Source organism: Opisthocomus hoazin, chromosome 8 (assembly GCF_030867145.1).
Source record: "Opisthocomus hoazin isolate bOpiHoa1 chromosome 8, bOpiHoa1.hap1, whole genome shotgun sequence".
Lineage (NCBI taxonomy): Eukaryota > Metazoa > Chordata > Aves > Opisthocomiformes > Opisthocomidae > Opisthocomus > Opisthocomus hoazin.
Window position 1 is genome coordinate 58,558,951 of NC_134421.1, and position 27,684 is coordinate 58,586,634.

Genomic DNA, 27,684 nt, shown 5'->3' on the forward strand with positions numbered 1-27,684 from the left:
AAATGCAGTTCTCTTAGGATTAGTCGTAAACCAACAATGGACTTTATATAACCTGTCTGGGGCATGTAAAACACAAACTGTTTTTGAGGAGAGAAAAATGCTATATCTGAAACAAACAAAAAAAGATATTTTATTGTACATCATCAGGGTTTTAAGATATATCTAATTCCGGTTATCCAAGATGAATACATGAGCTAGAAGCCCTCTGTCAGTGGCCATGTCCGCAATTTAAAACAAATGAGAAATAAGCCACTTGCATAATCTTTGTTCTGTTCTGATTTTAACTTTGGTACTAGATTTAGAAGATACTTTGAGTGAATAGCGGTTTTCTATAATGATGTGTTTTTGTTACTCCCCAGCAATTCCAAACTTCTGAATTAACTGCTTGACAACCTTTGGCTAAAAACAGTTCTTTTGAAACATAGCTCAGGCTCTGTCGGAGCACATTTTTGTGTCTTTCTTGACCAGCAGCTGCAGAGTTAGTTTGCTAAACTACAACGTGGGAGCTCTGAGATTCATCTTTTGCCTGAAATTATTTGTGCCTATACTGCCTGTTTGTCAGGAGATTGACTATATGACCATCGCCTATTCAAGGGTGGATAGTGCCCTGCTCGCCTTTTGATGCTGTTCTGTTTTATTGTTAGTTAATATATGAACATTTACTGGAGTCTGACTGAAACCTGGTTGAGTGCTTTTACTATACTAGTAAGATACTGATTTTGTGTTACTGACTTGCTGCCTGCTTTTATAATTGTGTAAGTATTCTGTAAGAATTAGAACAATTTCAATAGGAAAGACTGGTAAATGAGGTGAGTCTTTTCTATCTTCATTTTCCTTCCTTTCAGTTTCATTCTCTTTCTTCCTTCCAGCTTCTTTTCATTCTGTTCCCCATCCTCTTCCCATTTATATTTTCCTTCTCTTGTTCATTCTGTCCCCAAATTCCCTCCTTGCATTATACTACTCTTCATTTTCTGACATCCCATTAATCTTCCAGTCTTTATGGCTTACTTCCCACCTCCACAAGCACACCCACAGGATGCTTAGAAATTTTACAGCATACCCAGTTGTCAAAAAACTAAACCTACAAGTCCCAGACCCATAATACTATGCTGGGAATGCTCATTAACTCCCACACTGTTTGGAAAAAGAAACTAGTACAGTTACTGTAAGATCTGCAAACCATAATACATGCCTAATATTTCTTTGCTTTGTACTAAACCTGGAAATTCTTCGTTGGCGTTGGGGAAAAAGATGGGATCTGGCTTTTTTGCTCCATCTATGGTTCTGATTTTTGCAGAAACCCCAGAAAGAACGACATGATTGCGTAGTTATAGTGCTGTGACCTCTGAAACATTAGGTTTGAGGAGAACGCACAGTTCGTCAATGGCTCGGGAAACCTATTGCAGTAGGCAGTTGTACAAGCAAGTGGATCCTCAGCACAGCAGCTACATTGTAGCTTTGCTGCTGTGGTATCAGTGCAAGTTCCCTGCACCTGAGAGGCAGATGAGCACACCCAATTTCTTTGACTCGAGAACGTCTGTCTGAGAAAACTGTGACCTGGGGGAGATGGAGAGTTGCAATCTTCTTGCAGCTGACCCTTTCAATGTCAGTTGAACCCCTACTACTGCTGGAGCCACCAGCAGGAAGCCTGCAACGGTATAAGGTCTCGCTCCCAGAGGAGAGGCAAAGTGGGGTTTCTAGTGGGGTGTGCCTGTGGCCTCAGATGCTCCTGTCCAGTCTGGGTGCCACCTAGGCACTCACAAATCTATGGGGCTGGATGGGATCCACCTGAGACTACTGAGAGAGCTGGCGAAGGCGCTGGCCAGGCCACTCTTCATCATCTTATCAGCACTCCTGACTAACAGGGGAGGTCCCAGATGACTGGAGGATCACCAATGTAACACTCATCTACAAGAAGGGCTGGAAGGAGGATCCTGGGAACTACAGGCCTGTCAGCCTCACCTCGGTGCTGGGGAAGATTATGGAGCGGTTCGTCCTGAGTGTGCTCACCAAGCATGTGAAGGACTACCAGGGGATCAGGCCCAGCCAGCATGGGTTCATGAAAGGCAGGTCGTGCTTGAACAACCTGGTCTCCTTCTACGACCAGGTGACCCACCTACTAGATGAGGAAAAGGCTGTGGCTGTTATCTACCTGGACTTTAGTAAGGCCTTCGACACTTGTTTCCCACAGCATTCTTCTGGAGAAACCAGGTGCCCATGGTTTGGACGGGTGTACTCTTCACTGGATAAAGACCCGGCTGACTGGCCGAGCGCAGAGAGTGGTGGTGAATGGAGTTAAATCCAGCTGGTGGCCGGTCATGAGTAGTGTTCCCCAGGGCTCAGTTTTGGGTCCAGTCTTGTTTAATATCTTCATCAATGATCTGGATGAGGGAATTGAGTGCTCCCTAATTAAGTTTGCAGATGACACCAAGCTGGGCGGGAGTGCTGATCTGCTGGAGGGTAGGAAGGGTCTGCAGAGGGATCTGGACAGACTGCATCGATGGGCCGAGGCCAGCTGTATGAGGTTCAACAAGGCCAAGTTCCAGGTCCTGCCCTTGGGTCACAACAACCCCATGCAACGCTACAGGCCTGGGGAGGAGTGGCTGGAAAGCTGCCCGGTGGAAAAGGCCCTGGGGGTGTTGGTCAGCAGCCGGCTGAACATGAGCCAGCAGTGTGCCCAGGTGGGCAAGAAGGTGAACAGCATCCTGGCTTGTGTCAGGAATAGTGTGGCCAGCAGGACTAGGGAGGTGACCATGCCCCTGTAACTGGGCACTGGTGAGGCTGCATCTGGAGTACTGTGTTCAGTTTTGGGCCCCTCGCTACAAGTAGGACATTGAGGTGCTGGAGCGTGTCCAGAGAAGGGCAACGAGGCTGGTGAAGGGTCTAGAGAACAAGTCCTATTGAGGAGCGGCTGAGGGAACTGGGGCTGTTTAGTCTGGAGAAGAGAAGGCTGAGGGGAGACCTTCTTGCTCTCTACAACTACCTGAAAGAATGTTGTAGCGAGGCAGGTGTTGGTCTCTTCTCCCAACTAACTAGTGATAGGACGAGAGGATATGGCCTCAAGTTGCATCAGGGGAGATTTAGATTGGATATTAGGTCAAATTTCTTTAGTGAAAGAGTGGTCAGGCATTGGAACAGGCTGCCCAGGGCAGTGGTGGAGTCCCCATCCCTGGAGGTGTTCAAAAAATGTGTAGATACGACACTTTGGGACATGGTCTAGTAGGCATGGTGGTGTTGGGTGGGTGGTTGGATTTGATGGTCTTAGAGGTGTTTTCCAACCTTAATGATTCTGTGATTCTATGATTTCTGCCAGACTGTGTTCTTTACTGCTGGCAGAAGTCACTAAGAAAAATGACAAAAGGCTGCATCTCTAATGTGTGTGTGACCAACTGATCGCCCTCTCCACTAATTGCCTGTGAATGCAAAATAAAAAAGCGGCATTCAGTGTATGGATGACAATGCTTAGTTTCCAAAGGCAATAATTTGAGGCTTTTCTCTTGCTAAATAGCACCCATGCCAGTGTTTAGTGTTGCTCAGTGGAATTATCATCAGATTTAATCTTAATCAAAGGTCTCTTAAACAATCAACCTGAACAGTTTTTGGATAATTTTCACTCTCTGGTATTTTGGAAAAGCTCTGAACAATACAGAGAGACTTCAGCTTTTTTTTTTTTTTTTTTCCAGGCTTTGGATATTATCACTGTGTTGCTTCACACTCTTAATTCTGCTGTGAGGAAGATGAATTTATTGTCAATGTTAGAAATAGAAGTGTAGAAGTACAAGCTTAAATTCTGCAGTAGTCAGTAGTAGGGGCTTCATCTGCTTGCTTCTGCTTGTCCTTGGTTATTATTTTTAAGCCTGTGTCACATTTAATTAACTGTTTGGCACTTAAATGACAGTACTGTAACAGGTACCGCATGTTAAAACAGCATTACTAGCCAGACCATAGCTGAATATAGTTGTACTGTAACTAACCTCAGAATTCTTGGATCAATCACTGGTAACCCACCCCAGGTTAGATACTGCCTGCAGTGCTTCCAGTTCCTTTTTTTCCATTCTTCTTACTCAGAGGATGGCGCCAAAGGAAGCTAAGCAAAGCATTGCGAAGCAATCAAAGGAAATCAGTCCTCTCCTTTACCCTCTGTTCTCTGTTATGCATTAAGGATGCCAGTTATTTAATGTTAAATGACATGAATTAGCAGATGGAGCTTAAAGATGAACTTGCCCAGTAAAATGATGCCTCATCATGGATAAAACGCCCCTATAGTACAGTTAAAGATAATAATTGTTTTTGAAAATCTTCTTTCTCTAGAATCCTACTCAAGTGGGAACTGCTCTTCAGGTTTTCCATAACCTTGGCACTTTGAAGGATACCATTGCTAATGTGGTAGACGGATACTGCACAGTCCTGGAGGAGAACATAAAAAATGCTTTGGACATCAAAGTATTGACCCAACCATCTCAAGCTGTTACAAGAGGTATGATACTTGTTTTACAGAGAATGATAACTGATTTTTTTTTTTACAGAAATACAGTATGTTGTAAAATGGAAGAAACTCTCACATCCAGGCTGTTACAGGAACGTTTCCCTGCTTGCTTTAACGAGTAGAGAATGGGAGTAGATATGTCTCAGAAATCATAGAAACATAGAATCATAGAATGGTTTGGGTTGGAAAGGACCTTAAAGATCATCTGGTTCCAACCCCCCTGCCATGAGCAGGGACACCTTCCACTAGATCAGGTTGCTCAAAGCCCCATCCAGCCTGGCCTTGAACACTGCCAGGGAGGGGGCAGCCACAGCTTCTCTGGGCAACCTGTGCCAGTGCCTCACCACCCTCATGGTGAAGAATTTCTTCCTAATATCTCATCTAAATCTGCCCTCTTTTAGTTTAGAGCTGTTCCCCCTTGCCACTACACACCCTTGTGAAAAGCCCCTCTCCATCCTCCCTGTAGGCCCCCTTCAGGTACTGGAAGGAAAATCATCTAATACAAAGCGAAAATTGTGTGTCTGTTGTTATTGGGCTCAGAAGTTTTCCTTTATTCCCCACCCCACCTCTTTGTCCTGACTTGCCCAGAAAATTGTTATCATTAGTTTACAGCTTTGCAGCATTTTCTGACCAGTTTGTCATGGAAAGATGAATCCAAATTCTGCTTTTTTTGTGTTGGTTGGGAGGATCACAGGTAGAAATTATTTGCAGACAATGGAACAAGTCTGAAACTACATTGTGATGCTTTTGTCAGGTGGAAAGAATTTCAAAGCAGTATATTCAATATGAAGGAATGTGGCACTATTGAACATGTAGTTCCCACATGTTAGCGCAGGTGTCGAAGAATACTGAGGAATTAGGAGGGCAGGCAAGTTTGAACTTTGGCAATATGAACATTTCAAAAATTTTTAAAAAGCTTTTGCAACAAGTTGGGGGTCCAAAATGATAATCACTAGCATAATAAAGAAATAGACCCCCTCTCAAGGAAAGTGATGATTTAGAAGCTGCATGCCCTTCAACTGGAATATCACTTTTTTTTAACAGTTCACCTGTGCATTTAAGTCCTGAGCTGGTAATGCCCGCATTTTTCACAGCTACTGTCTCTGCCATTGCACTTTGCTATTATATCCTGCAGCAGGAGCTCATTGGCATTACCTTGGTGTTTCTGTGGAGGTCTGAATTGGTAAAGCAGGTAGCAGTGACGAACATTGACATATCTCCACTGAACTTCAGAATTTAGTTGACTTCTCAGCTGACACAACTGAAGCTTTTCACAAAGCTCTGTTTTGAAGCTATTTTAGGCTGCTTTGTTTTTTTAAAGAAATTTCCTGTGCAGAGTGCATAGAGATCTGTATTTCTAATATTTTAATTCTCACATGTGAAAGCTGAAATGTGCTGCTGTGTGTTTTCATAAACCATTTAGGTGGCCCTGGTAGAGCTGCTATGCCGACACCTGGGAACACAGCAGCTTTTCGAGCAGCCCTCTGGACAAACATGGAGAAACTCATGGATCAGATCTGTGCTGCTTGCGGACAGGTACTCAACAGCTAATTCCTGTTTGTCTAGTCATGCAATTTTGCGTATGAAGTATTATATGTCACTTTTTCCTCTCAATAAATTATTTCTTACAGGTGCAGCATTTGCAGAAAGTATTGACAAAGAAAAGAGATCCTGTGTCACATGTCTGCTTCATAGAGGAAATAGTTAAGGTAAAATTTTAATTTAGCTGAATCTGTTTTAGTAATTCTGTTAAGGAAAATGTGTTGAGAGAATGCTATTGTTTACAATTTTACCCATAAAAATTTTGTAATTAAATTAATGAGAAATGTTTAAAGTCAAACTAACATTGAAAGCTATGTTTATGGTCTGTAGGTTACATCTATAGGGTATAAACATGTTCCTTTTACAATAATTTCTTTTGTTTTCTTTAAAGGGAGCTGATAAGGCACCACTGTCAGTTTTTATTACTGATCATTAATGTCATTCCATAAAATACCATGTGATTTGAGTAATTAATTAAGTCTGTTAGTTTGCATAGGAGAATGTGTCTTCATCTAATACTTTCAGCCATCTGTTTCTCTACTTCTTAGCAGTTTCTTCCTTGAAAAATAATCATGGCTGTTCTTTTGAATACCTATTCTTTTCCATTCAATTGCATTGTTTTCTATTCATATCTGGAATAATTTGATTAATGGTCTCCTTCAGTGTTCAGAATTACCAAAGCTATTCTCATCTACTGAGGTAAATGAGAACAAACAAAACCAAAAGATGTGTTTATGCAGATATGTCCTTTTCCAAGTATATGGCTGGATCTTTGATTTACATTAATTTAATTTTTGAAATATGTTGGGGAAACTCTTCATATGCAAATGTGGTCTTCTCAACAGTGAAAACAAATAATGAAGATTAAGTACAGCATTCAAGTTTACCTGTCTGTTAAGCCCATCCCCAAAAGAGGTTGCATACAACATTGCTTTCCTATGAGGCACTTCAAGTTTCTCTTTCTGTGTTGTAAAGAAAAACAAAAACAAAACACAACAAAAAAATCCCACAAAACAACTCTGTTAGCATATTTTCTTCATTAAAAAGTTTGATGTAGAAAAAATATCTATTGCTGGCTAGGTGGAGCCCTTCAGTAGATCAACATGTTTAAGGAGAAACATAGGAACCTAGAGCCAGAAGGAGGAACTCTGGAAGGCTCAGGCAGAGTTTGGATGGAAGTGGAGCTTTGATAAATGAGCTTTCAGTGTTCATGAGTGGCGCCATCCTGAGCCTGTGCTTCTCACTTTCACGCTTCCTTTTTTAGAACAGCACTTGAAAAGGGGGTAGGAGTTTTTCCAGTTATCGAGGAGGATAATAGAGGGAAACCAAAGTAAATCTTTTATCATCCTGGAGAATAAGTGAATGGGGAGAATGAATCTCAATAGAAGCTAGATGCAGAGTAAGAAAAAACTCATTAGAAAATAAAGTCTTTTGGGTTGTCATATGCTAAGCATGTTCCATAATATCTCTGATTACCTTCCCTTCCCTTTGACTTCCCACTGCAGGATTGCATCTAAGTGACAATTGTATTTCCCAAATAAAATCCATCTGTTTGTTTCTCCGCAGTTATCACTCTTCCAATTAGTTTGCTCTTCAGCAGGTGTTTTGGTGTAGTATAACACCAAGCTGGGCAGTTGTCATTCTCCATGAGGCAGCTAAGGAGTAGTGGTACATCCTTGTCTGATGCTACCAGAACTTTCACAGAATGGCACGGTACTACTGATACCACTGATTCTTTACTTTCTTATCTGAGATGATTTGGTGTAGCACTGTGGTTTCCTTGGCCCTTCTCACAGTTATGTTGTTTGTCCTAGTGTCCCTTGAAAAAGGTATGGCACCAGCCTGTGGATGGGTGAAGTCACACCAAACAGTAGAGCTGTTGTTTGGACAAAACCAGACAAATTCTTGGTGCTGCTGAAATTCAAGCTTGTATGTACAGATGGCTATGTGGTAGAGTATGGGTTGTGGTGTACATTGAAAACAGATATAAGTAAGAAACTGGTATTTTGCCAGTTACTAATGAAGATTCCATCTCGTATTAATCCAAACTGAAACAACATCCTTTCATCAGCAAGCATTCTGGAGAGGGAGAGAAGTTGGGTTTTCTTTATTGTATTCAACTTCATTAATAAACTGAAAAAATGAACTAAACAAACTAAAGGTACTAACATCATACTCATTTGTTAGGGCAGCATGCCCACACCAGAAGATAGGGAAACGAATCATCCACTCTACAGTCTGTGCACTAATTACTGTTACTGATGTCAACATTATTATTATAGTCATCTTCTGCAGCAGCTGCAGTACCACTTTGCCTGTCCATCTGCTTCCTTGTTTTGATTACTGCAGTGTAAGTATCATCCTAGGAAGCACAAGAGAGGAGAAGACCCAGCCTTTTTAAAGCACAAGTCCTTTAATAGCAAGGAAGCTACTTGCCTTCCCCCTTCCCCCTGCAATCATTCTCTTTTTTTCTATTGGTGGATTTTTTTTTTTGGTCTTCATAGTCTCCATTTTTTTCTCATTTTGTATTATGATCCCAACCATGTGCTTTCCGGCCTTCTAATTACCTGTTACCATAATAATATTTAGTAGTGTGTATCATCTTGTATCTAAAAATGTAGTTTTAAAAACACAAACTAATTAATTAAAGGATTCACAAAATTGCTGTTTAAACAAAAAAAAAAAAAGAGGAAGCAAACCACAAATCTGACAGATGGAGAAACTGAGGCATAGAGCTTGTAAAATTTGTAAGTACTGGAGTTCAGCAGCAGGGCAATGACAACACCTGCATCTTTTCTACAGTACGTTTTCTCTTACAGAATTCACTTCCAAATTTTTCCAGCAATAGATGTGGCCAAGTGACATACCCAGGCTAACATAAGTATCATGGAAGAATCTGGAGATTCTGTACACTGCACTTTTTTCCACTCCTTCCTGTTGTAGATCTAGATTTTGATATTTTTCTTTTGCCACAGTATGAAATGAATGTAAAAGATTTGCCATTCGTTTTGAAACGAAGTCATGCACTCATAGTACATTGTAAAAACTGTTACATTTCCTGGTAGGAATGAACTACAGATTCATTATTAATCTCTAAATATGGAAATTACAGATCTAATTTCCAAAAAAGACCTAGAGATATTTCAATGAGAAATATATTTATTTTAAGAATGAATGGACATTTTTGTGGTTTTATCTAAGAAAAAAGGCCTTTAATGACTAGATTTTAGTTGAGGAGCAAGGCTAAAAGAATTCGGAATTCATGAAGTTCTAATTTCTAGTTTTGGAGAAAAGGAATAGAGATTTAATTTTATACGTTTTTTTAAAAGTAGGGTTATTTTCAAAATGTTGAGAGTAAAAATTAAAATTACAAATAAGATTTAAATAATGTAAAGTTGATATTTTTGGTCACCAAATGACTGGTTATTTATATCGCTTCTTTCAATTGCTTTATTCACCTTCAGAGAACTAATAGGTTACTCTAGTTTACTCTGCTTTATTGCTTCTTTCTTTCAATGTGTAGTGACTAATCCTGCCTCAGCAGTTGTAATACCTAAACTACAACTGACTTCAGTGTAAGTCGCAGCAGAACATATCTTTCGGTGACAGCCAGCTTCCTAATTAGAGATAAGAATCCCTCTAAGACCCTTAGGAAAGAGTTGAAAATGGTCTCTGATCCTCATCTATTTTGGGTCCTCCGCTCCTACATAGGCATCAGCGAACAGTTCTGCAAAGTGGGAAGCAGCCACAAAAGCAGCAAATCATTCTGGAGGGCTGTTTTGGGGTGGTCAATAGAGAGGGTGAGCTGGGGTCTCTGCGCAGGGCAGGAGGGTGCTCCCTGTGAGAGGGCACATCTGCCCTTGATCGCCTTTGATCTGCTGATGTCCCGCTTGCTAGCAGCTAAGGCACACCGCAGAGCCTGTCGTTTATGTAAGCCTCTGGGTGAAAAAGTGAGCTGAGAGTTGTAGGGAGTGTTATTATCTACTTTGTGGAGGGCTCTTATCCTTGCCTCTCCTGATGAACGCTTGGTGAGTAAGCAGGCTATTTTCCTGAGTTGTCAACGCTGGCAATATGAGGTGTTAACGATATAGAAGGAAACATCCTCATCATTACATAAGACAAAGAAAGTAAATGAAAAATATAAATGTTTATTGCCCAAAGTGTACTTACATTTCACCTTCTTATTTCTCCTCCCCTGTCCAAACTTGTTAAAAAATATTGCTGCATTGAAGTTATTCACATTTAACATCACATACTCACATTCAGTTGACCCAATTAAAAAATAATCCCAAGTGGAAAAAATATAAAAATAATCTAATTACTGCCTTATGTGAGTTCAGAAAATAATCTGGTTTTCAGCTGTTATTACAAGTATGTGATTTATTTTCCAGTATTTTTTTGTACAAGAAGAACTGGATTCCTTGCATATCGTTTCTACTGTGGCTTCTGTTTATTATTTCAGCAAGAACCATGTGCTTTGTAGAGATCTAAACACAGATGAATGAGCAGGTTTTTGATCTCCAAAATACTGAAGTTGCTCTTTATTTCAAACCTACAAATTGTCCCACTGAATTCAGTTGCGAGATTTTTGAAACCTCTCTTGAAAAACCAGTAAGTTCTTACCAGTTAAAGGTCCTGATTCTAGTTTTGGATGGGTCAGTGTGTCCAGACTGCCAAGCTAAAAGTAATCTGCTTCTAATTCAAATGGGAGGGTCAGAGCCTGTGCAATGGTTTTCTACTGACACTGCATTTTCTCTGGAGCTTTAATTCCGTTTCTCTGACAGAAGCATGCCATAAAGAAAAGGGATGGTGGGGAGGTTTTGTGGGTTAGTAGGTTGTAATGACCTTTGTTCTTTTTCACTTCTGGTTTGGCAGGGTTTGTGCAGATTGCAGTTCGGTGATGACTGAAAATTGTGCAGTCAGTTGGTTTTCAGTCAGCTTGCTTTTCAAAAAGAAATGCATTTACCAGAAGTGCCACATTTTATCATCGCTCTTGTCAATCTAACCTGAACAACCACGGTCTGAGTGGACGTGGTAACAAACCACCCTTTCATCCTTGGAGGGGGTATGTAGCAGTCAAGGTGAAAGCACCATTCGAATTGCTGCTGTACGTACTGAATCAGTTCTCTGGATAGAAGAAAACTGTCAGGTCCCTTGGGTACTTACTGGCTGCTGGAAACACTAAGTTCAGTTACTTGCAGCTGATGCATATCTTGCAGGAATATGAGAGGATTAATTAATGTTTTAACTAGTTTTGAAGATATAGGACACTGTTTAAGACCTAAGTATTTCTGTTCCTTACAAATTAGTTTTTCTGAGGAATCACTTAAGAATTCTAGTATAGTAATGGGAAAATGGAGAGTCTTAACTTTATTTTCTAGTTAAGAAGGTTATATTTTTGAAAAACCAGGCTTTGTTTCTTTTGTCAGCTGCATTACGAAACCTTTTTAAAATGTTGCAGTACTGCTGGAAGTCTAGAAACTATTACACCTTGGGTATAAACTGATCAACAGAGTGTAATGAATTTCTGTGCCCTGCAGTAAAACAAAAAAATCAAGGTCATTTTTAAAATCGTGGTGTCATTTATTGACATCTGTTCACCTGCAATGTATAATGTAGACAACATTAGAAATTTAAATGCACTGTTCTTTTTAAAAATTTAATCTCAACTAGTTTGAGATGATAGAAAAGGTTTATTGAAAACACATTTGGAATTTGTCTGTTTCTTTACTGATTAATTGCACTACTGAGGATGATGGCTTTTTGTTCACAGTCTAACATTTGGCAATTATGTTGCTATAGAAATAGTGCAAATAGGTTTCCTTATTTCTGTCCCATAAGATTTTGTGGTACAAAATTGTTAAATCATTTGCATTGTTGCTTTATTGGTGGAAAAAATACTTAGGCTGTCCTTTAAATGTCTTCTGTTTTTAGAGCAACATTCTCAAGTCCTGTATTTCTTTATGGCAGAGCCTTTGATTACAGATAGAAAACACTGTATGTATTAGTATGCAAAGCCTGATTTCAGGAGCCTGCAGCAACTAGCTGCATGGTAATATTCAGTATATTGTTTTACATTTCAAAGAGGCTTCACAATAAAGATGTTTTTCACATTGTACTCAAAGTATCAAAATTTCTACAGGGAAAAATAAGTTGGAAGTGATTGTCATGAAGTGGGAGCCAGTTTAGAATCAATGGGTCAGATTTATTATTTGAATGTTAGAATAGCTATTTTAGATGCACACAAATATGATAATTCACAGATGGGAAATTATACTCATTAAGTTCTAAATTTACAGTGTGGAGGAAATAGAGACATTTGTAAAAATAAATATATGTCTTTTCAGCATCTTCTTGAATAAGGGGGGTACTTTCATTCTCATTCCTTGAATTTAGATTTAATGTCAGATACTAAACAGTTATGTTAAGAACAGAGCTCAAGAGATTTCATTTCAGTAATACCAAAGTTTATTAGTAGTTTGGTATGTTTTTTAAAAATGAGGTAAACTGTTCTGGTTTTGTGTTTGAGGAGACTTTAAATCAGTTTTCCAGGCTGCAGAATTAATATTGTAGAGTAACAGTGAATACAGATCTTCAGATATCTTTGCTCTTATGGTACTTCACACTATGAACAAGTCTGCGTACATGCTGTAATACAGAGCACTAAAGAGATAAAGGCTGCTGAAAAAAAAAAAATTTAATATGCAGGTATAAATGGTTTCTTTCCCCTGTCCATTCCATACCAATAAAAGAATACAAATCTGAATACTTTCCTTACCACCAGTCATTGCACAGAAGATGGTTGAATCTGCAGTGTCTTGCAGTTGCACTGTGTGCTATATCAGCCCTTTTTCTGAAGTTCTGAAACTCAGCTTTTTATGAACATAGGGCCGCTCATGAATGACCCAGCTGAATGGCCAGGCCCAGAGGGTGGTGATCAGTGGCACAAAGTCTAGATGGAGGCCAGTAACCAGTGGTATACCCCAGGGGTCAATACGGGGTCCAGTCCTGTTTAACACCTTCATTAATGATCTAGATGATGGGGCAGAGTGTACCCTCAGCAAGTTTGCTGAGGATACAAAACCAGGAGGAGTATCTGATGCTCCAGAGGATTGTGCTACCATCCAGAGGGACCTCAACAGGCTGGAGAAATGGTCTGACAGGAACCTCATGAAGTTCAGCAAGAAAAAGTGCAGAGTCCTGCACCTGGACAGGAACAACTCCAAGAACCGGCACGTGCTGGGGGCCACCCAGCTGGAAAGAAGCTTGGGAGAAGAGGACCTGGGGGTCCTGGTGGCCATCAAGTTGAACATAAGCCATCAATGTGTTCTTGCAGCAAAGGCGGCAAATAATGTCGTCTAATGCATTAGGCAAAGTATTGCCAGCAGATTGAGGAGGTGATCTTTCCATTTATTCACCACCAGTGAGACCACACATGGAGTACTGTGTTGAGTTCTGGATTACTCAGTGCAGGAGAGATGTGGACACACTGGAAAGAGTCCAGTGAAGGGCCACAAAGATGAAGAAACTGGAGCATCTTTCCTCTGAGGAAAGGCTGAGAGAGCTGGGACTGTTCAGTCTGGAGAAGAGAAAGCTCAGGGGGAATTCATCAATGTAGATGAACACCTGAAGGGAGGGTGCAGAGAGGATGGAGCCAGGCTCTTCTCAGTGGTGCCCAGGGACAGGACCAGAGGCAACAGGCGCAAACTGAAACACGGGAGGTTCCTTGTGAACGTCAGGAAACACCTTTCTGCTGTGAGGGTGACCAAGCACTGGCACAGGTTGCCCAGGGAGGCTGTGGAATCTCCATCCTTGGAGGTATACAAAAGCTGCGTGGACACAGTCCTGGGCAGCCTGGTCTAGGTGGCCTTGCTTAAGCAGGGAAGTTGGACCAGATGACTTCCAGAGGTCCCTTCCAACCTCAACCATTCTGTGATTCTGTTGACTTGCAGCATAAAACCTCTGCCTAAAAGGCCAGCTTTGAATTTAGCATCTGCTAAATGTAGACCTTCTCTGTCCTAGACTAGTAAAAGTGTTAAACTTCTGCCATTAGGATATTACATTTTCACAGCTATTATGCTTGTATTGTTGGGATAGACTCAACTTTATTAGTTTACAACAGAACGATTTACTTAAGAGAACCTTATCTTAAAATACAGTTTGCTAGTCCGTGTCCACCTAGAATGCACAAGCCTATGTTTGACTTCGCTTTCGTGAGCTCGGACAGAGTGCACGATGAACTAGCACTGTCCAAATGTCTCCTGGCAGTGTCATTATGCAGTATTATCATGCATTCTTAACTGTTTTATCTGAAAACCCCTCTATTATGGAGAAGTTTCACAATGTTATTGTCTGTGCAGATTATTGATAGTAGTAACTTTATAGTAATAGTTGAAACTAAATAATTATACAAGGTGAACACATTTTTTTGCTGATTGTTGATTATGGCTCTGATTCAGCAAAACACTTAAGCATGTTCTTAATTTCACATAAATAAGGTATACCATGGAAGTCAGACTGCCCTCATCTGTTATTCTAATAAGGGTAAACTTTGTTGAATTATGGCTTTCACTGATGGTCTTTGTCCGGTTCATGTACACAATAAAGTGAGCCTTACTGTTGAGAAAATTAGTTGCCATTTGTGGTCTAGCCTGTTGGACATATTGTGTCTGATTTGTGTGTGTAATTTCCATGAGCAAGTAATTCCTGTGTGAATAATATGTGTGACTGAGTACTGAATTTTTAAACAGTAGGGAAAAGGGTAAAAATATAGTGGATGGGCCAGACTGAAACCTGATTGTTGTGTTTTTCTATTTTGCTCTACCCAGAAGCAAGTGGATTCCCTAGGAAGAGCATTTTTTAAAGTAGCGAAGTGCATGCAGTCCATGTCCAAGCATCTTTCTATTCCCCCAGTCCTGGCCAGCTGTCCAGTAGGTCAGAACAGCAGAGGGTTTCCCTAGTTTACGTTACTGGGGAGTTGTTCAGTTAAATTCTGACAACAGGGAATGGACAAGAGGAGGGCAGACGTAAGCTATCCTGCACTGCCTGAGGAGCTGCACAGGGGCTACTGAAGCGTTTGAATGCCTGCTCAGGTGTATAAGTTCTGGGGGATAAAGTGGTCACCAGAACAGCGGCAACAGTGTTTTAATTCCCAGTTTGGGTTGGTAGATTACTAGTTTATGTAAGTGAAGGTTAGGTACAGGAGCATGTTCACAGCAGATTTTTGTGAAAAAATAGCCAGTTCTGTGGCTGATCTTAACCTCCCAACCATCTTCTAGTGCTGCAAAGTGTGATTTATGTGCAGATTTTCTCTGGTGTGAGATCAAAATAAAGCTGTGAACAGATAATACCATCACTTCAAAAATGCTAAGTTAAATGGATCTGGTTTGGGGGGAAAATCCTGTTTTGCCATTATAGTCCTATAGTTGCTTGCAATTAATGTTCACAGATTTAATTCAGTTGTATTCTGTAATGGGGAAAACATATATATGTCAACCTGAATCTTGCCTTTCCTGGGTTTTAGGTTCCATCAATTACAGTTAAGGTTCTTTTGTTGAAGAAAGAACATATTGCATGAAAAGAGGAAATAGCATTCTATTATATGCTAAAGTGTAATAATTTCATTTTGAGAGACTTCAAATGGTGTATGGATTTCCATTTGTGCAGCATGCACCTGAAACAGTTTTGCTCCAGATAACACTAATGCAGCCAGACCTCTTAACTTCCAAAGGTTTATGTGTTCTCTGTGTTATTAAACACATACACTGGTGGGGGGGGAAATATGACACAATGGTGACCTTTTTCCAGTGTTGTTGGTTATGGAATAGGAAGCTGTTGGAAAATCATTGCCACAGAGCTGAAAAGATAATCGGATGCAATTCATTACTCATCTTGTCAGCTGCTCCTGCTACAAGGGATTGTATCACAAGATGTTAATCTGCTTGTGACTCGATTTCAAAGCAAGCTCTTTTTTTGTTTTTTTTGAGGTGGTGTAAGTAATTTAGTGTTTCAATTTTATTTCATTTTCAGAAGCAAGAGAAATGGAAGATTTCCCAATTTAAAGTCTCAGAATATTAATTGATAAAAATATTAGTACATCCTTGTGGGTTCTGTTACAAAAATATGATGATATGCTGCAAAATAAGCTAATGATGAGGTTGTGCATTCTGTGAATAGTGGAAATTAGTCTGCTAGCACACCTCAGTGTTTACTGCAAGACAACAAGTATAGACACAAGACAGATTTGCACCAAAAAGAATCCCTTCTACACACTGAATCCCTAATGTGGATGTACCCAATGTTCCCATACATTGTCTACCAGTGAGGATATTTGGTGGAAATGTAGAGGAGGACTAAATTCGTTACCTACACTCTACAGATGGGAAGAAGACAAGAATGCAGTTTTAGCTAAATGACATTTTCTGAAAAGCTCAAAAGAGCAGTTACTTTCTGATACTGTGGGGTGTTGCTCACAGTGCTGTATGAAGCGTGGGGAAAGGCTTTCCATTACAATAAGATGAGCTGATACATTTACTATGTACATTTCAGGCAAGCAGTGCTGCCCTTTCCTCTCCCACCTTCATCCCGCCTATCTTCTTAAGTCCTTCAAGAAGTTGTCCAGAATAAAGAGAGGGACATTCCTTTAATTTCCTGCTACGCTGGAGAAAAACACTCCTTTTGCTACTCTTTTTTGTGTAATTTTCCAGTATTGATTATTGTAAAATTGAATTGCACATCATATTTTAAATAGTTAAATTATCATTTCCATTGTGATCTACAGGCATAGAATTAATCTCTGTTAGAATACATTATTTAAAAAATAAGCAGTGAGATACTTAAAAGTACTTAAGAAAATAATATATTGACTTAATATGTAAGCAAAAGAACTTACAGGTTTAAACAAAAAAAATGAATGGTTTCTGGATGCTCATGATTGCATATGGCACTTTTTACTCCAGCAGGAGCATCTAGTGCTAATGCCTTGCTTTATTCCAGTTTTGGTAGCTACAGTCCGCCCACTTAAATACCCCCTGATGTATGCGTAGGCAACAGTATTCTCTAGTTCCTGCCACAAACTCTTACGTGGTCTTCTGTGTGCTATTAATCCGCAGCTATATTTCACCTCCAGAGTGACTGCATCTCAACACTGGACAAAGTGAAATATTATATCTTACATTACAGGAGCAACCAGCAATGACTCTGTAGACAGTGGTTTTAGCTGGTCCAAAACTGAGGCATTAATCATTTTTTTTCCCCTAAACATTTTTGACTGAGTAGTCGATCAGTATGAAATGTTTGAATTTTCTGTATGACTTTTCACCTCTGTTTCTCCTCATACATAATACAGTTGGTTGGCCAAGACTTGAGGTCCTTCTTCACTGTAAAATTCTGGTACAGTTAATGAACACCATTTGCCCAGGTCATTAGACACAAGCTAATGGGCAGATGCTTAGTTGATACAGCTATTGCTACTATGTGAATGTTTACATGAGTGCATATGTATATATGTCTGACTTTATGTAATATGTGAGTATATATAGTTACATTTAAAAGTTACGTGTTTTCACAAAAACATTAAATGTCATCACATGTATGTTATAGTTATTTGTCACCATGATGAATCTGACAATTAAGACAGAAATGTCAACGTGGAGGGACTACATGCAAGTGGGTTTTCAAGACCCTTTAATCATTGCATTTTCCGCTGACACTGTGACAGAGGTGTAGATGGTGATTACAGTAATGAAAAAAAGGTTGTTTGAAGGTGCTGTGTAAGTATTTTTCCACCTCCATTAGATTATTTAGAAATTGAATTGAGTTACCATGCTGAATAGACAAACATTGTTCCAGGTAGGGATAGAGAATATGAAAGCTAATTAATTTACTCTATAGTTGATTTGAAAGGCCGTTTGTTTTATAGTAATTTTTGTGCTTTAAATGTGAAACTGGGAAGTGAAGGACTGAGTAATTTTACATTTATGCTATTGTAATAAATTTACAAAAAAATGAAAGATACTTTATGCGGTGCACCTTCTGTATCATTGTCTAGTATTGTAATTTTACTTGTTCATTTATGAAAATCAAGCACAATTTTACAGAAAATACAAACATAGCTATAAAATAGGTTACTTCAGTTTGTAGATCCGTCAGTGTCCTCAAGCAGTCATAAATGAGATCCCATCATCCTAGCTTATTTTAGTTTTCTATATTAATTCTCATACATTTTACAAGCATGAGTCCAACAGCATAAAAGATGTTCTCTCTCAGTTCTGAACACATCACCCACAAATTTTATTTTTCTTTTAATATCTTTAGAGGTAAGGGATAGGGTTGGATGAATTCCTCATCTAAACTCAGAATTTGTGAAAGCGTTCTGTCTGATAATCCAGATTTTTTTTGGTTTGTTTTTAGATGTCTCAGTGTGCCTTTGACTGATATTCAGGTTTTCTATCAGTTCTTTAAGATGATAGTTTTGGAACTGAAACTCGAGCTTGAATTTGCAGTCTTGTGATGACCAGATAGATATTGAAGCAGGATACAGTGGTACCCTGCTAATAGATGACATTCTAAACACCTTCATTGCTTTGCATGTTATTGAAAATGCAAGTAAATGGAGTGCATTCTTTCTTCCTTTGTCATCTTAAGTAGTAATTCAGTTTGGAGTAGCTGGACCTTTGTATTTGATAGCTAATCTCCTTTTTGTGGTGCTGGGCAGTGCAGAAGTTTAAATGACACTGTAAAAGAGCTTGCGTTAGTAACAAGAACTAGGGTTATTTGGTTGGAGTTTTTTTCGTTTTTCTCGTAGTGAAATCACTGGCAGTGCCAAGAGGAAAGCGGAGAAAATGCATCCCTCTGACAGCGATTTCAGTGTTGAGCCCTTTGCTTAAATCCATCTTTAGCTGTGAGTGTTGTGCTTTGATTTAAAACCTTGGCCGTTTCAGAGGAAAGAAACGGCCAAGTGCCAGTGTAAGATCCTTAGAATTACTGACATTTGTCATCACTGCTGGCTGTTTCAATTTTTCATTCTGAGCACTGTTTGCTGATTATTATTACTATAGTGATTTGGTCAAACTGGTTAATTTATACAGCAGGGTTGATACATTGCGTGTATACCATGCAATGAAGAAAACTGTTCTATCCAGAGTGAGCTTCCTTTTCCCTTGAGAACACTGGACGGCCTTTCAAGTACAGATACTGGTGGACAGGGCAGGATACCCATCGCCGTCTCTTCTAGTTTTTTCTGCCTCAAATGCACGGACAGGAAGAAAGCAAAAGAGAGAAAACAGACTCATGCTTTAATGCTTGAGCGTAAGTGCACGACATTGGGGGGAGTAAGGTCACAGCCTGCTATGTCTTGTATGTCCTTTTTGCAAGAACACAGTACCTTGTTTCTGCTTCTGACAGCAAGCCCTGTTGACATGGAGTGGTGAAGAGTCAGCTGTGAGGTTCACTGTATTTTCATGTGTTTTCTGTTTTTAGAAACAGGAAACCATTCTGCATGAAGCAGAGCAGCATGCGCTGGTGTTGGTCCCTGCTCAGTGTTTCCAAGCGTGTTGTAATGGCAGTAACAGTAATTGCTGGGATGTAGCCAGCATGAGAACCCCCATGGAGTGAGGAGGTCACTGCAAAGCAAAGAGATTTTCTAACACAGCTCCTGAGCTGTACTGCTTCGGTCTGCACTCATGCCTCTAGAGAGCTGGGAGTGTTTCTCTCAGACTGGAAGGAAAATATTCCGTTTGAGAGAAGACTGCAGCTTTTCTTTTTATTTTCTCCAATATTTTTCTAGCTTTAAACTTGAGGAAAACTTCCCAGACTTCATTTACTTTTCATTCTCCGTGGTGGTAGAACAGCTTTAACTGGAGCATTTGCGTTGTTTAAGATTGTTTGAACAGAGTATCTTTTGAAACTTATATTTCTTTTGTCCCTTGCTATCAGGATGGCCAGTCTGATATTCTGTACAAATTTTGGACTGCAGTAACTCAGACACTTTCCTCTCAGTTTCAGTCAGCAACAGACTGTAAGTATTCAGTATAAATGATTTGTAATGTGTTCTGTAGTTCGTTTGAATCTCTCATTTCAAGAAGCCTTTTGCTCATTATCTCCTCTACTAAAACTATACCAGTGGTTCACACAGTGTGGGGTCTGTGAATTTAAAAATTCTTGGTATTGTAACCAAACAGGGTGATTCTCCTAAACTATGGTTGAATTTTCAGAAAGAAATACTTTCTGCTTTATTAAGTAGTCGTTATCTAATAACAAAAACGTATTTTTGCAACTGTATGTGGAGGCAATGATGTTTGGAATCGTACATTATACTTTCCAAAGTAAGTGAGTTTGCCAAATTCAAAAATAGTAATTTGATTCTAAAGAGTGGTTCTTACAGTCTTTTCTTGTTAAACACCGATTAGTTGTAAAAATCTGATTTTAGCCGTTTTTTGGATACCTGTATAAATAGGAGTTGAGTTTCTTCAAAATTGTGTCTTGTCTAAATATAGATAAATGGCTGATGTTCTGACTATATGCAATATTCTGTACTTATGTAATACATAAATAGCAGATATAATCAAGGGATATTAAAATCATGTATAAACACAAGACAGTACTATTACCAGTACATGCTAATGCAACATACAATTGGATCATAGGTGAGTTTGGTGCTTTCATAAATATATCTTTCATGTTTGTATACAATGTATAAAGTTAATCTTTTGCACATACAGATAAAGCGCGTAAGATTCGCATTTATCTTTGTGATTTCAGCTATTGCATTGGCCTTTCAAAATTTGGCCCTTCCAGACTTTATAGCAGCAATACAATTCTGAGGAACTAGCTGGTTGATTCATGTTCAGTGGTTGCTAAGTAACTAGATGATCCCAAAAGAAAATGATGTGTTCATCTTGTGTTAAAACATATTAATTTTACTGTTTGCCTTATACATGACTTTGACAGCAGTATGTACATACCTGGAATCTCATATGTTCAAACCGAACATGCGCTACCTGTTTTCAGCACTCGGTTTTAAGATTGTAAATTTGTAACATTAGTGAATGGGATCAATCAACATTTCAGAAGTAAGGGAACTCTTACATTTTGTCAGCAGTACTTTGACAGCTATTAAAAAATATTTTATTACTTATGCTGTTCAATCTTTTTTATATAAACATTTAGAGGGAGCAGTTGGGTTTTTGAACTGTGATGTTTTTACTTTGCTACAGTGGAGTTTTGGGGAAACTGCTTACAGCGAGTAGACTTTTTCACATATCTGTATGAGAATGTTCATTTTTAACATATAAATTCTAAGTGGTGGACTCCACTGACATCAGTCACATACCTCTGGATCATATAGATCAGAGGAAGACTTGGCGATGTCAGAAAAATAGTGTAAAAAAGGAATTCATGACAATTTAGAGAGTTTGATAATAGATCATGATCTGCTTTTGCGTCATTGAGACAGTCTATAAACATAGCGTTGTGACCTAAAATAACTCTGTGTTTGATAATAAATGTGAATCCTCCAGTATTCAAAATTGGAATATGTTTGAATTTAAAGGATAGGCTGAGTGAAATGGCGCAGATGTCTGGAACTTGAAAAACCTACAAATGAATGGAACAGTGTTAATCTCCTGTTGTAATGGGAAATCCATAAAGTAAGAGTGATGTTAGATCCAGATTAACATCACTTGCTAAAACAGTTGTACATTTGTTTCATTTCCTGTTGCTTGTGGCAAGCCTCTCAAGGCTGATTTGTCTGCTGCCTTTGTCATTCTTTATTCGACAGGTTTAGCAATTGCATTTCAGATACTTTGTTTCAAGAAGTATGTGTAAAAGCATATGCTTCCCTCATCAGATTTCTTAAGCCTTTGGCTCATAGAAGTTGTCTTTGTTTTAAATGGGTGCTTTAGGTATGTACCTTTGTATTTAATGTGATAGCTCATGTCACTTTGAAATGAATGATAAATATTACATTTTTTTATATTAAAGGTAGGATAACATTGTATATCATTCATTGATATAAATGCAAGGATATAAGTTGTTTATATGAAACAAAAAATTAGTTTGAACTTAGCAATGTATATTGCTTACTCCTTTATTTTGCAGCCTCTATGTTTTTGAAACAAGCTTTTGAAGGAGAATACCCTAAATTACTGAGGCTTTATAATGACTTGTGGAAGCGCCTGCAACAGTATAGTCAAAATATTCAGAGGAATTTTAACACAAGTGGAACTACTGATATCTTTGCTGAACTACAACAAATGGAAGAAGATACACAGGACATATTCATGCAAAAAAACCAAGATTATGAGTATGTATTATGAACTCTAAGGCAATAAAATGTAAAGCTTTGTACCCTGCAAGAAAACAGAATATTATTAAGAACTTGGTGTTATTCAAATTGTCAGATTGGGAAAATTTTAAAGGCTTTTTTTCCTCTTGCAGTTACTGCTTTAATATTATCTTAGAGCTACAGGATTTTCATTCATTTATATAATTAACCATGTCGGTTTGCCTTGTCTTTCACAAAGTCTCTGTCTTTGGAACTAGTTTTATCTTTATGTCTCTTTGGGTGGAAAAAAAAAGCAGAATGATGAAAATTCAATTTTATGTGAGTTGCGATTACAGCAGTAGCTTTCTCTTAATGATACCGCAGTCACTGGAGTGTGACAAATGCTCAGTTTGTTATGATTCACAGTTTTTATGTTTATACTTCATAGAATAAACATGATCCAAGTGGTAGATATCAGAAAGATCAAACAAACAGGCTTATGAAGTCTATTAGGACTTCTAGGATTACATAAGATAAAATGATGATTTTACGTGAGGTTTGTATGGGCTTAAATATGTTCCTGAGCAGTCAGTGGGAGGCTTATCACTAACTTCAGTGGAAACAAAGTAAAAAGTTCACCAAACTTCTGACAATGAGGTAGAATGTCTGAGAGAGCTACTGCTTACTTATTTTCACAAAGAGAAATACTAAAAGCTGAAGCTTATTATAGGTAAATTTAAGAAGAGTCTTTCTATTTGAAGCTTTCTATACACATCTCCGTATACCAGGAGATAATTTTTTTTTAATATATCATTGAGTACAAGCTATCTTCTAATGCAATATGTAAATACGAAAAGGTCTTTCATTGCAGTTCTGGATATTTTGCTCATTTTTTACGTATTTTTTTTAGCACTGTTTGTCTCAAGAACACCTTGAATTAGGGATTCTACCTAGGTCTTACAGAAAGTGCTAAGAACTGTATTGAACTACACAGAATGGCTCCCTGACTAGTTACATGGTTGAAGTGAAAAGTGAGGAGTTGTACATCATTAAAATCTTTTCAAGTGTATATGTTTAAAGAGCAGGAATTAAAAATAAGTTCAGTACTGTGAAGCTTGAATGGTCTGGAAAGATTCAATGCTATTGTGTATTTTAATTTAAAATGTAATAATTTTGTCCTATACCCACAGTCCAGAAAAGGCCTTGAAAGATTCACTGCAACAATATGAAGCTGCTTATTTGTCAAAATCCTTATCTCGACTCTTTGACCCCATCAATCTTGTCTTTCCTCCTGGAGGTCGTAATCCTCCTTCTTCTGACGAGCTGGACAGCATCATTAAAACTATAGCCAGGTATGTGCATATAATACATTGCAAAATGTAATCTTCAACATGTTTTTTCTCGTAAGTTACAATTTTAGAAGGGAGACTTCCTTAACTGTAAAAGGTTGATTACTCTTTAATTATAAAACTGGTTAATGTGAAAATTAAGTCAGGTTTTATCTTCTGTATTTTGTTTTTCTGGAGTAACTGAAATTTTAATTTAAGTTTTATTGATTAAGCTTATAAAACATTAGGAAGAGAAAGTTTACACATACTGTAAATGTCTGTTATCTTAATTATTCTTACGGTGCCAAAGGGCAGATGATAGTTGCTTGGCTGCAGGTGATAATACCTGATGTAAATATTCCGTTAGAGTGAAACAGCAAGATAGTAGATAAAGATGACTATTCCATGTAGAATTTGTAAAATGAGATGCTTAAATTACCAGTGGTGTATTTTCCCTCTTAAGGTTTTGGTAAGGACTACTCTGTTTAATACAGTCTGAAAATGATGGGCAGTATTCATAGTATGTGTATGTGAGTGTGTGTGTGTAATATTAAATACTGACACTGTGCTTGTGTCTGGGAGTTGCTCAGAACATGTCTGTTGGGGTGGTTATATGCTCCTTGCGGAGGGGAAGGGAAAGTGACATGAAAATGATGAAATTTCAGCTGAGTTTTCCAGAATGACCTTTAGTTAATGATATCTGGGGCCTTGCAGAGTTCTCGGAGGAGATTGTTCGTATGTCAGGGTGCCTAGTGTCTCTGCAGTTCTTCGGAGAGGTTGGTCTCATCACTGGCAGCACGATGGTCCTTGTGCTTGTCTGTTTTCAGTAGAGCATTTATGAATGCAAACCCAGACGATGGAGATCTGAGGTGTTCCGTGAACAAGAAATGCTGGAAGTGATTTAGAAGTCTATTCCTTCTTCCGTTTGTTCCCTGTCATTCCTTTGGGGCCTCTGTTACTGTAAAGGATTGCCTAAAACACAGCTTATTAGTTGTGTCAAGCTAAGGCGTCCCCTGGGTATTTCTGCACAGCTCATGTAATTCCAGAGTTGAATGACTGTGTATTCACCTGTAATGTTTGAAGGCTGCTGCCAAAGCTTGAATGTAGTTAATTGCAGTCAATATTTTTGAATGGCTTACTAATAGTGATTTCATACTGAAATGTCATTCCTAAACTTCGCTCATTTTTGCTACAATAGGAACACTGCACATAAAATTCCCAAATGACTTCTTAAGTTGTAAACTGAATTACGGTACTTAGAAAGACTTGGTTGTATGTATTACTCTCTCTAAATTGACAGGCCAATCCAACTACGTATTCATAGTTGATTCCGTATCAATTAAATACACCACTATTGAGTTGTTAAATAAGATTTATAACCTTTGCTTCCAGTGAGCTGAATGTGGCTGCTGTTGATCCAGACCTGAGTTTAGCTGTGGCAAAAAATGTGGCAAAGACCATTCATCTCTACGGTGTAAAGTCTGAGCAGCTTGTAAGTAATTTTAGGTTTCTAAAAACTTGTGGGTTTTTATGTACAATATTCTGTTTTTTGTAGATTTACAATATAGCAGTAAAGCAATCTAGATAGACAAAAAAAAAAGGCATTTTTTCCAAAGATTTATTATTTGGCATATATTTGACTGACCCTTGATTGGTTTACATTTGTCAAATGCTTCCAGTCATTTGCCATGCACTCTTGTCTAGTGTTAAACTGAATAGGGGATGGGGTAAGGATCCCCAGAAAGCCAATGGTTAGTATGGTGCATGTTGTCGTCATATGAAAAAATAATTTTTAAGATCAACAATTTTTTCTTGAAGTCTTTTGCTGAAATTTTAATGCTTTTCTTATGAAGAGATGAAAATTATATTTTGCAATATGCAGACCCAGAAGAAATTACTAACTAGTTTTATTTGTAAACAAGATTTTCGCTTAAACAACATTAATTCTGAAAGCAAACTCAGACTCCTGTGACATTTTTTTGTTATATGGTTCATTTAAAGAGAGATACTTGCTAACAATTTTTGGTAACAATTGGCTACAAAACATTACAGCAATTAAGTTAGTAAGGATTCTGTTTACCTTTTAGACACCTGCTGTCTCAGAATAGCTTTAAAAAAATTGAAAGTCAATAACAGGTACCTTGTTTTCCACCTCTGTTGGATGAATTGTATTGGAAGTTTGCAAACTAGTTTATGGAAGAGGAATGTAGGTGAAGCAGTCGTGAAGGCCATAAAGAATATTTAAAATAAAAATATGTGTTTACATTACTTTGCTATATATTTAGAGCAGAGTTCTTAAGTTGGGTCTTCCTTTAAAGATGCCAAATCATGGCTTCATAATTTCAGACTGAAATATGCTCATGAAAGAAATCAGAATTTTTAGTAGGTTGCGAGAGTCATCGTGAGCAAAAAACGTTACACTTGTTTCTCTATTTATCGTGGAGAGTAGTGTCAAATAGTGGCATTCTACTGGAAAGAAAAGACATCAGCTGTAACTGTGAAAGCACCAGGGTCTCTTGTGCTCAGCGTCTCTGTTACAGTTTTAATGTGGCCAGTGTCTTGTTTGAAAGCATACAGCATTTTGTGATCAGCCAGCTGGCAAATTCTTCAGAAAATCTGAAAAACAGGATATGTAGAAATAAGCTGACAAGTATATGATTTTTGGCTTTTTATTAGCTGACCTTAAACTAAAAGAATGTAGGAGTAAGGAGGGAGTCTGCGCCCTTGAACTTCTTGAATTTGACAACTGAAAATAAAACCTGAAACTTTGAAAAACTAAGTGACAGGATTAGTCAAACTGGCAGAGTGAACATGAATGTCCTTTAAGAATATACCTGCAAATTTTAAAACAGTATCAACTATGTATCTCACACCTACATTTTTTTCCTTTTTTTTTCCTTTCCTTACTGATAACACGTTACAAAATGAAAAATTGGAAGGCTCGAGGCAATTTCCAAGGCATAGGTGTATGTGTATAGTGCCACCTCTAAAGCACTAAAATGTGATGCCTAGCCTCCAGCTGCCTCTCCAGAAGCGCATGGCTCTCCCACTTGTCCTGTGACATGCTTGCCAGCTCTGTGGATGTAATCTAGAACATCTTATCTTTTTCTGGTACCTATTTTTAGGCAGACAGATTGAGCCTGGAATGTGTACCATGTGTAGAACAGGAGCTTTGTCAGACAGCACAGTTTCATTATGTTTTAGTGGTGTAGCCAAGAATGCAGTCTTCATTCAGTCTTGCCATCCAGCTTCCAATGGTATCTTTCTAAAGCTGAGAAGAGTGACCATGTGAAATTTCCACTCAGATGCTTCATTTGTGATAGCTGTAGTAGAGCAGTGCTAAAGATGGAAATTTAATTTCCTGGAGGAATTCACAATTGAGTTCTCTTCCAAATTAAAAGTAAACAAAAGAATCTCAGATTTGTGTGAAGGGAAATGGGGGGGGTTTCAAGAGTCATTAGAATGTTTTGGTTTTTTAAATGTTATTATAATATTGCAGGTAGATTTGAAAAACTGAAATGTGCAGTCCAAAAATGTTGGGATCTTCCGATGTCAGGGTTCTTATTTATTCAATTTCCCAAAAAAACGGATTGCAAATCACTCAGATTTTGTTGCTGTTTCTCCAGTTAGCTTCAGATAGGATAAATAACAAGAAAAATGTTATTCAAGACTCGAAGATTTTACCTTTGAGTAAAAGCAGAATCTAGCCATCTATGCATATAGTACTAAAGCAAAAACAAGTAAGAAAAAATGGCCTCTTCCTGTGAGTCCAAAACATTTGTTTGTGTTACTTGTGACTCCATACGCTCCTGGCTTCTGGTTTTCAGCTTTCCCCACACCAAGAACTAGCTGTTGCCTGACAGCTATTCTTGTATTAACCAGTTCAAACGGTTTCAGATAACCCTCTGTGAGCAGTAGGCAGATATATTCCGCTGTTGGGTGAACCTTTAGCTAACCCCATGCTGATGCTGGATGTGGTTGGTGTATACCATGAAACATTCAGAATTATTGTGCGAATTTCACTCAGTGTAATTGCAGATGTTCTTACTATACAGAGTTTGAAG

At 38.5% G+C, this 27,684-nt stretch overlaps 1 protein-coding gene across 1 annotated transcript in view; it reads left to right on the forward strand.

Annotated features, from left to right (window-relative positions):
• Positions 1-27,684, forward strand: part of COG5 (component of oligomeric golgi complex 5) — a 193,519-nt gene that overhangs the window by 125,279 nt on the left and 40,556 nt on the right. The window contains exons 8-14 of the mRNA XM_075429285.1: positions 4,312-4,477; positions 5,910-6,022; positions 6,118-6,195; positions 19,964-20,045; positions 22,127-22,331; positions 23,483-23,644; positions 25,013-25,112. Of these exons, the coding sequence (XP_075285400.1) occupies positions 4,312-4,477; positions 5,910-6,022; positions 6,118-6,195; positions 19,964-20,045; positions 22,127-22,331; positions 23,483-23,644; positions 25,013-25,112 (906 nt within the window). The remainder of the gene's footprint in view (positions 1-4,311; positions 4,478-5,909; positions 6,023-6,117; positions 6,196-19,963; positions 20,046-22,126; positions 22,332-23,482; positions 23,645-25,012; positions 25,113-27,684) is intronic.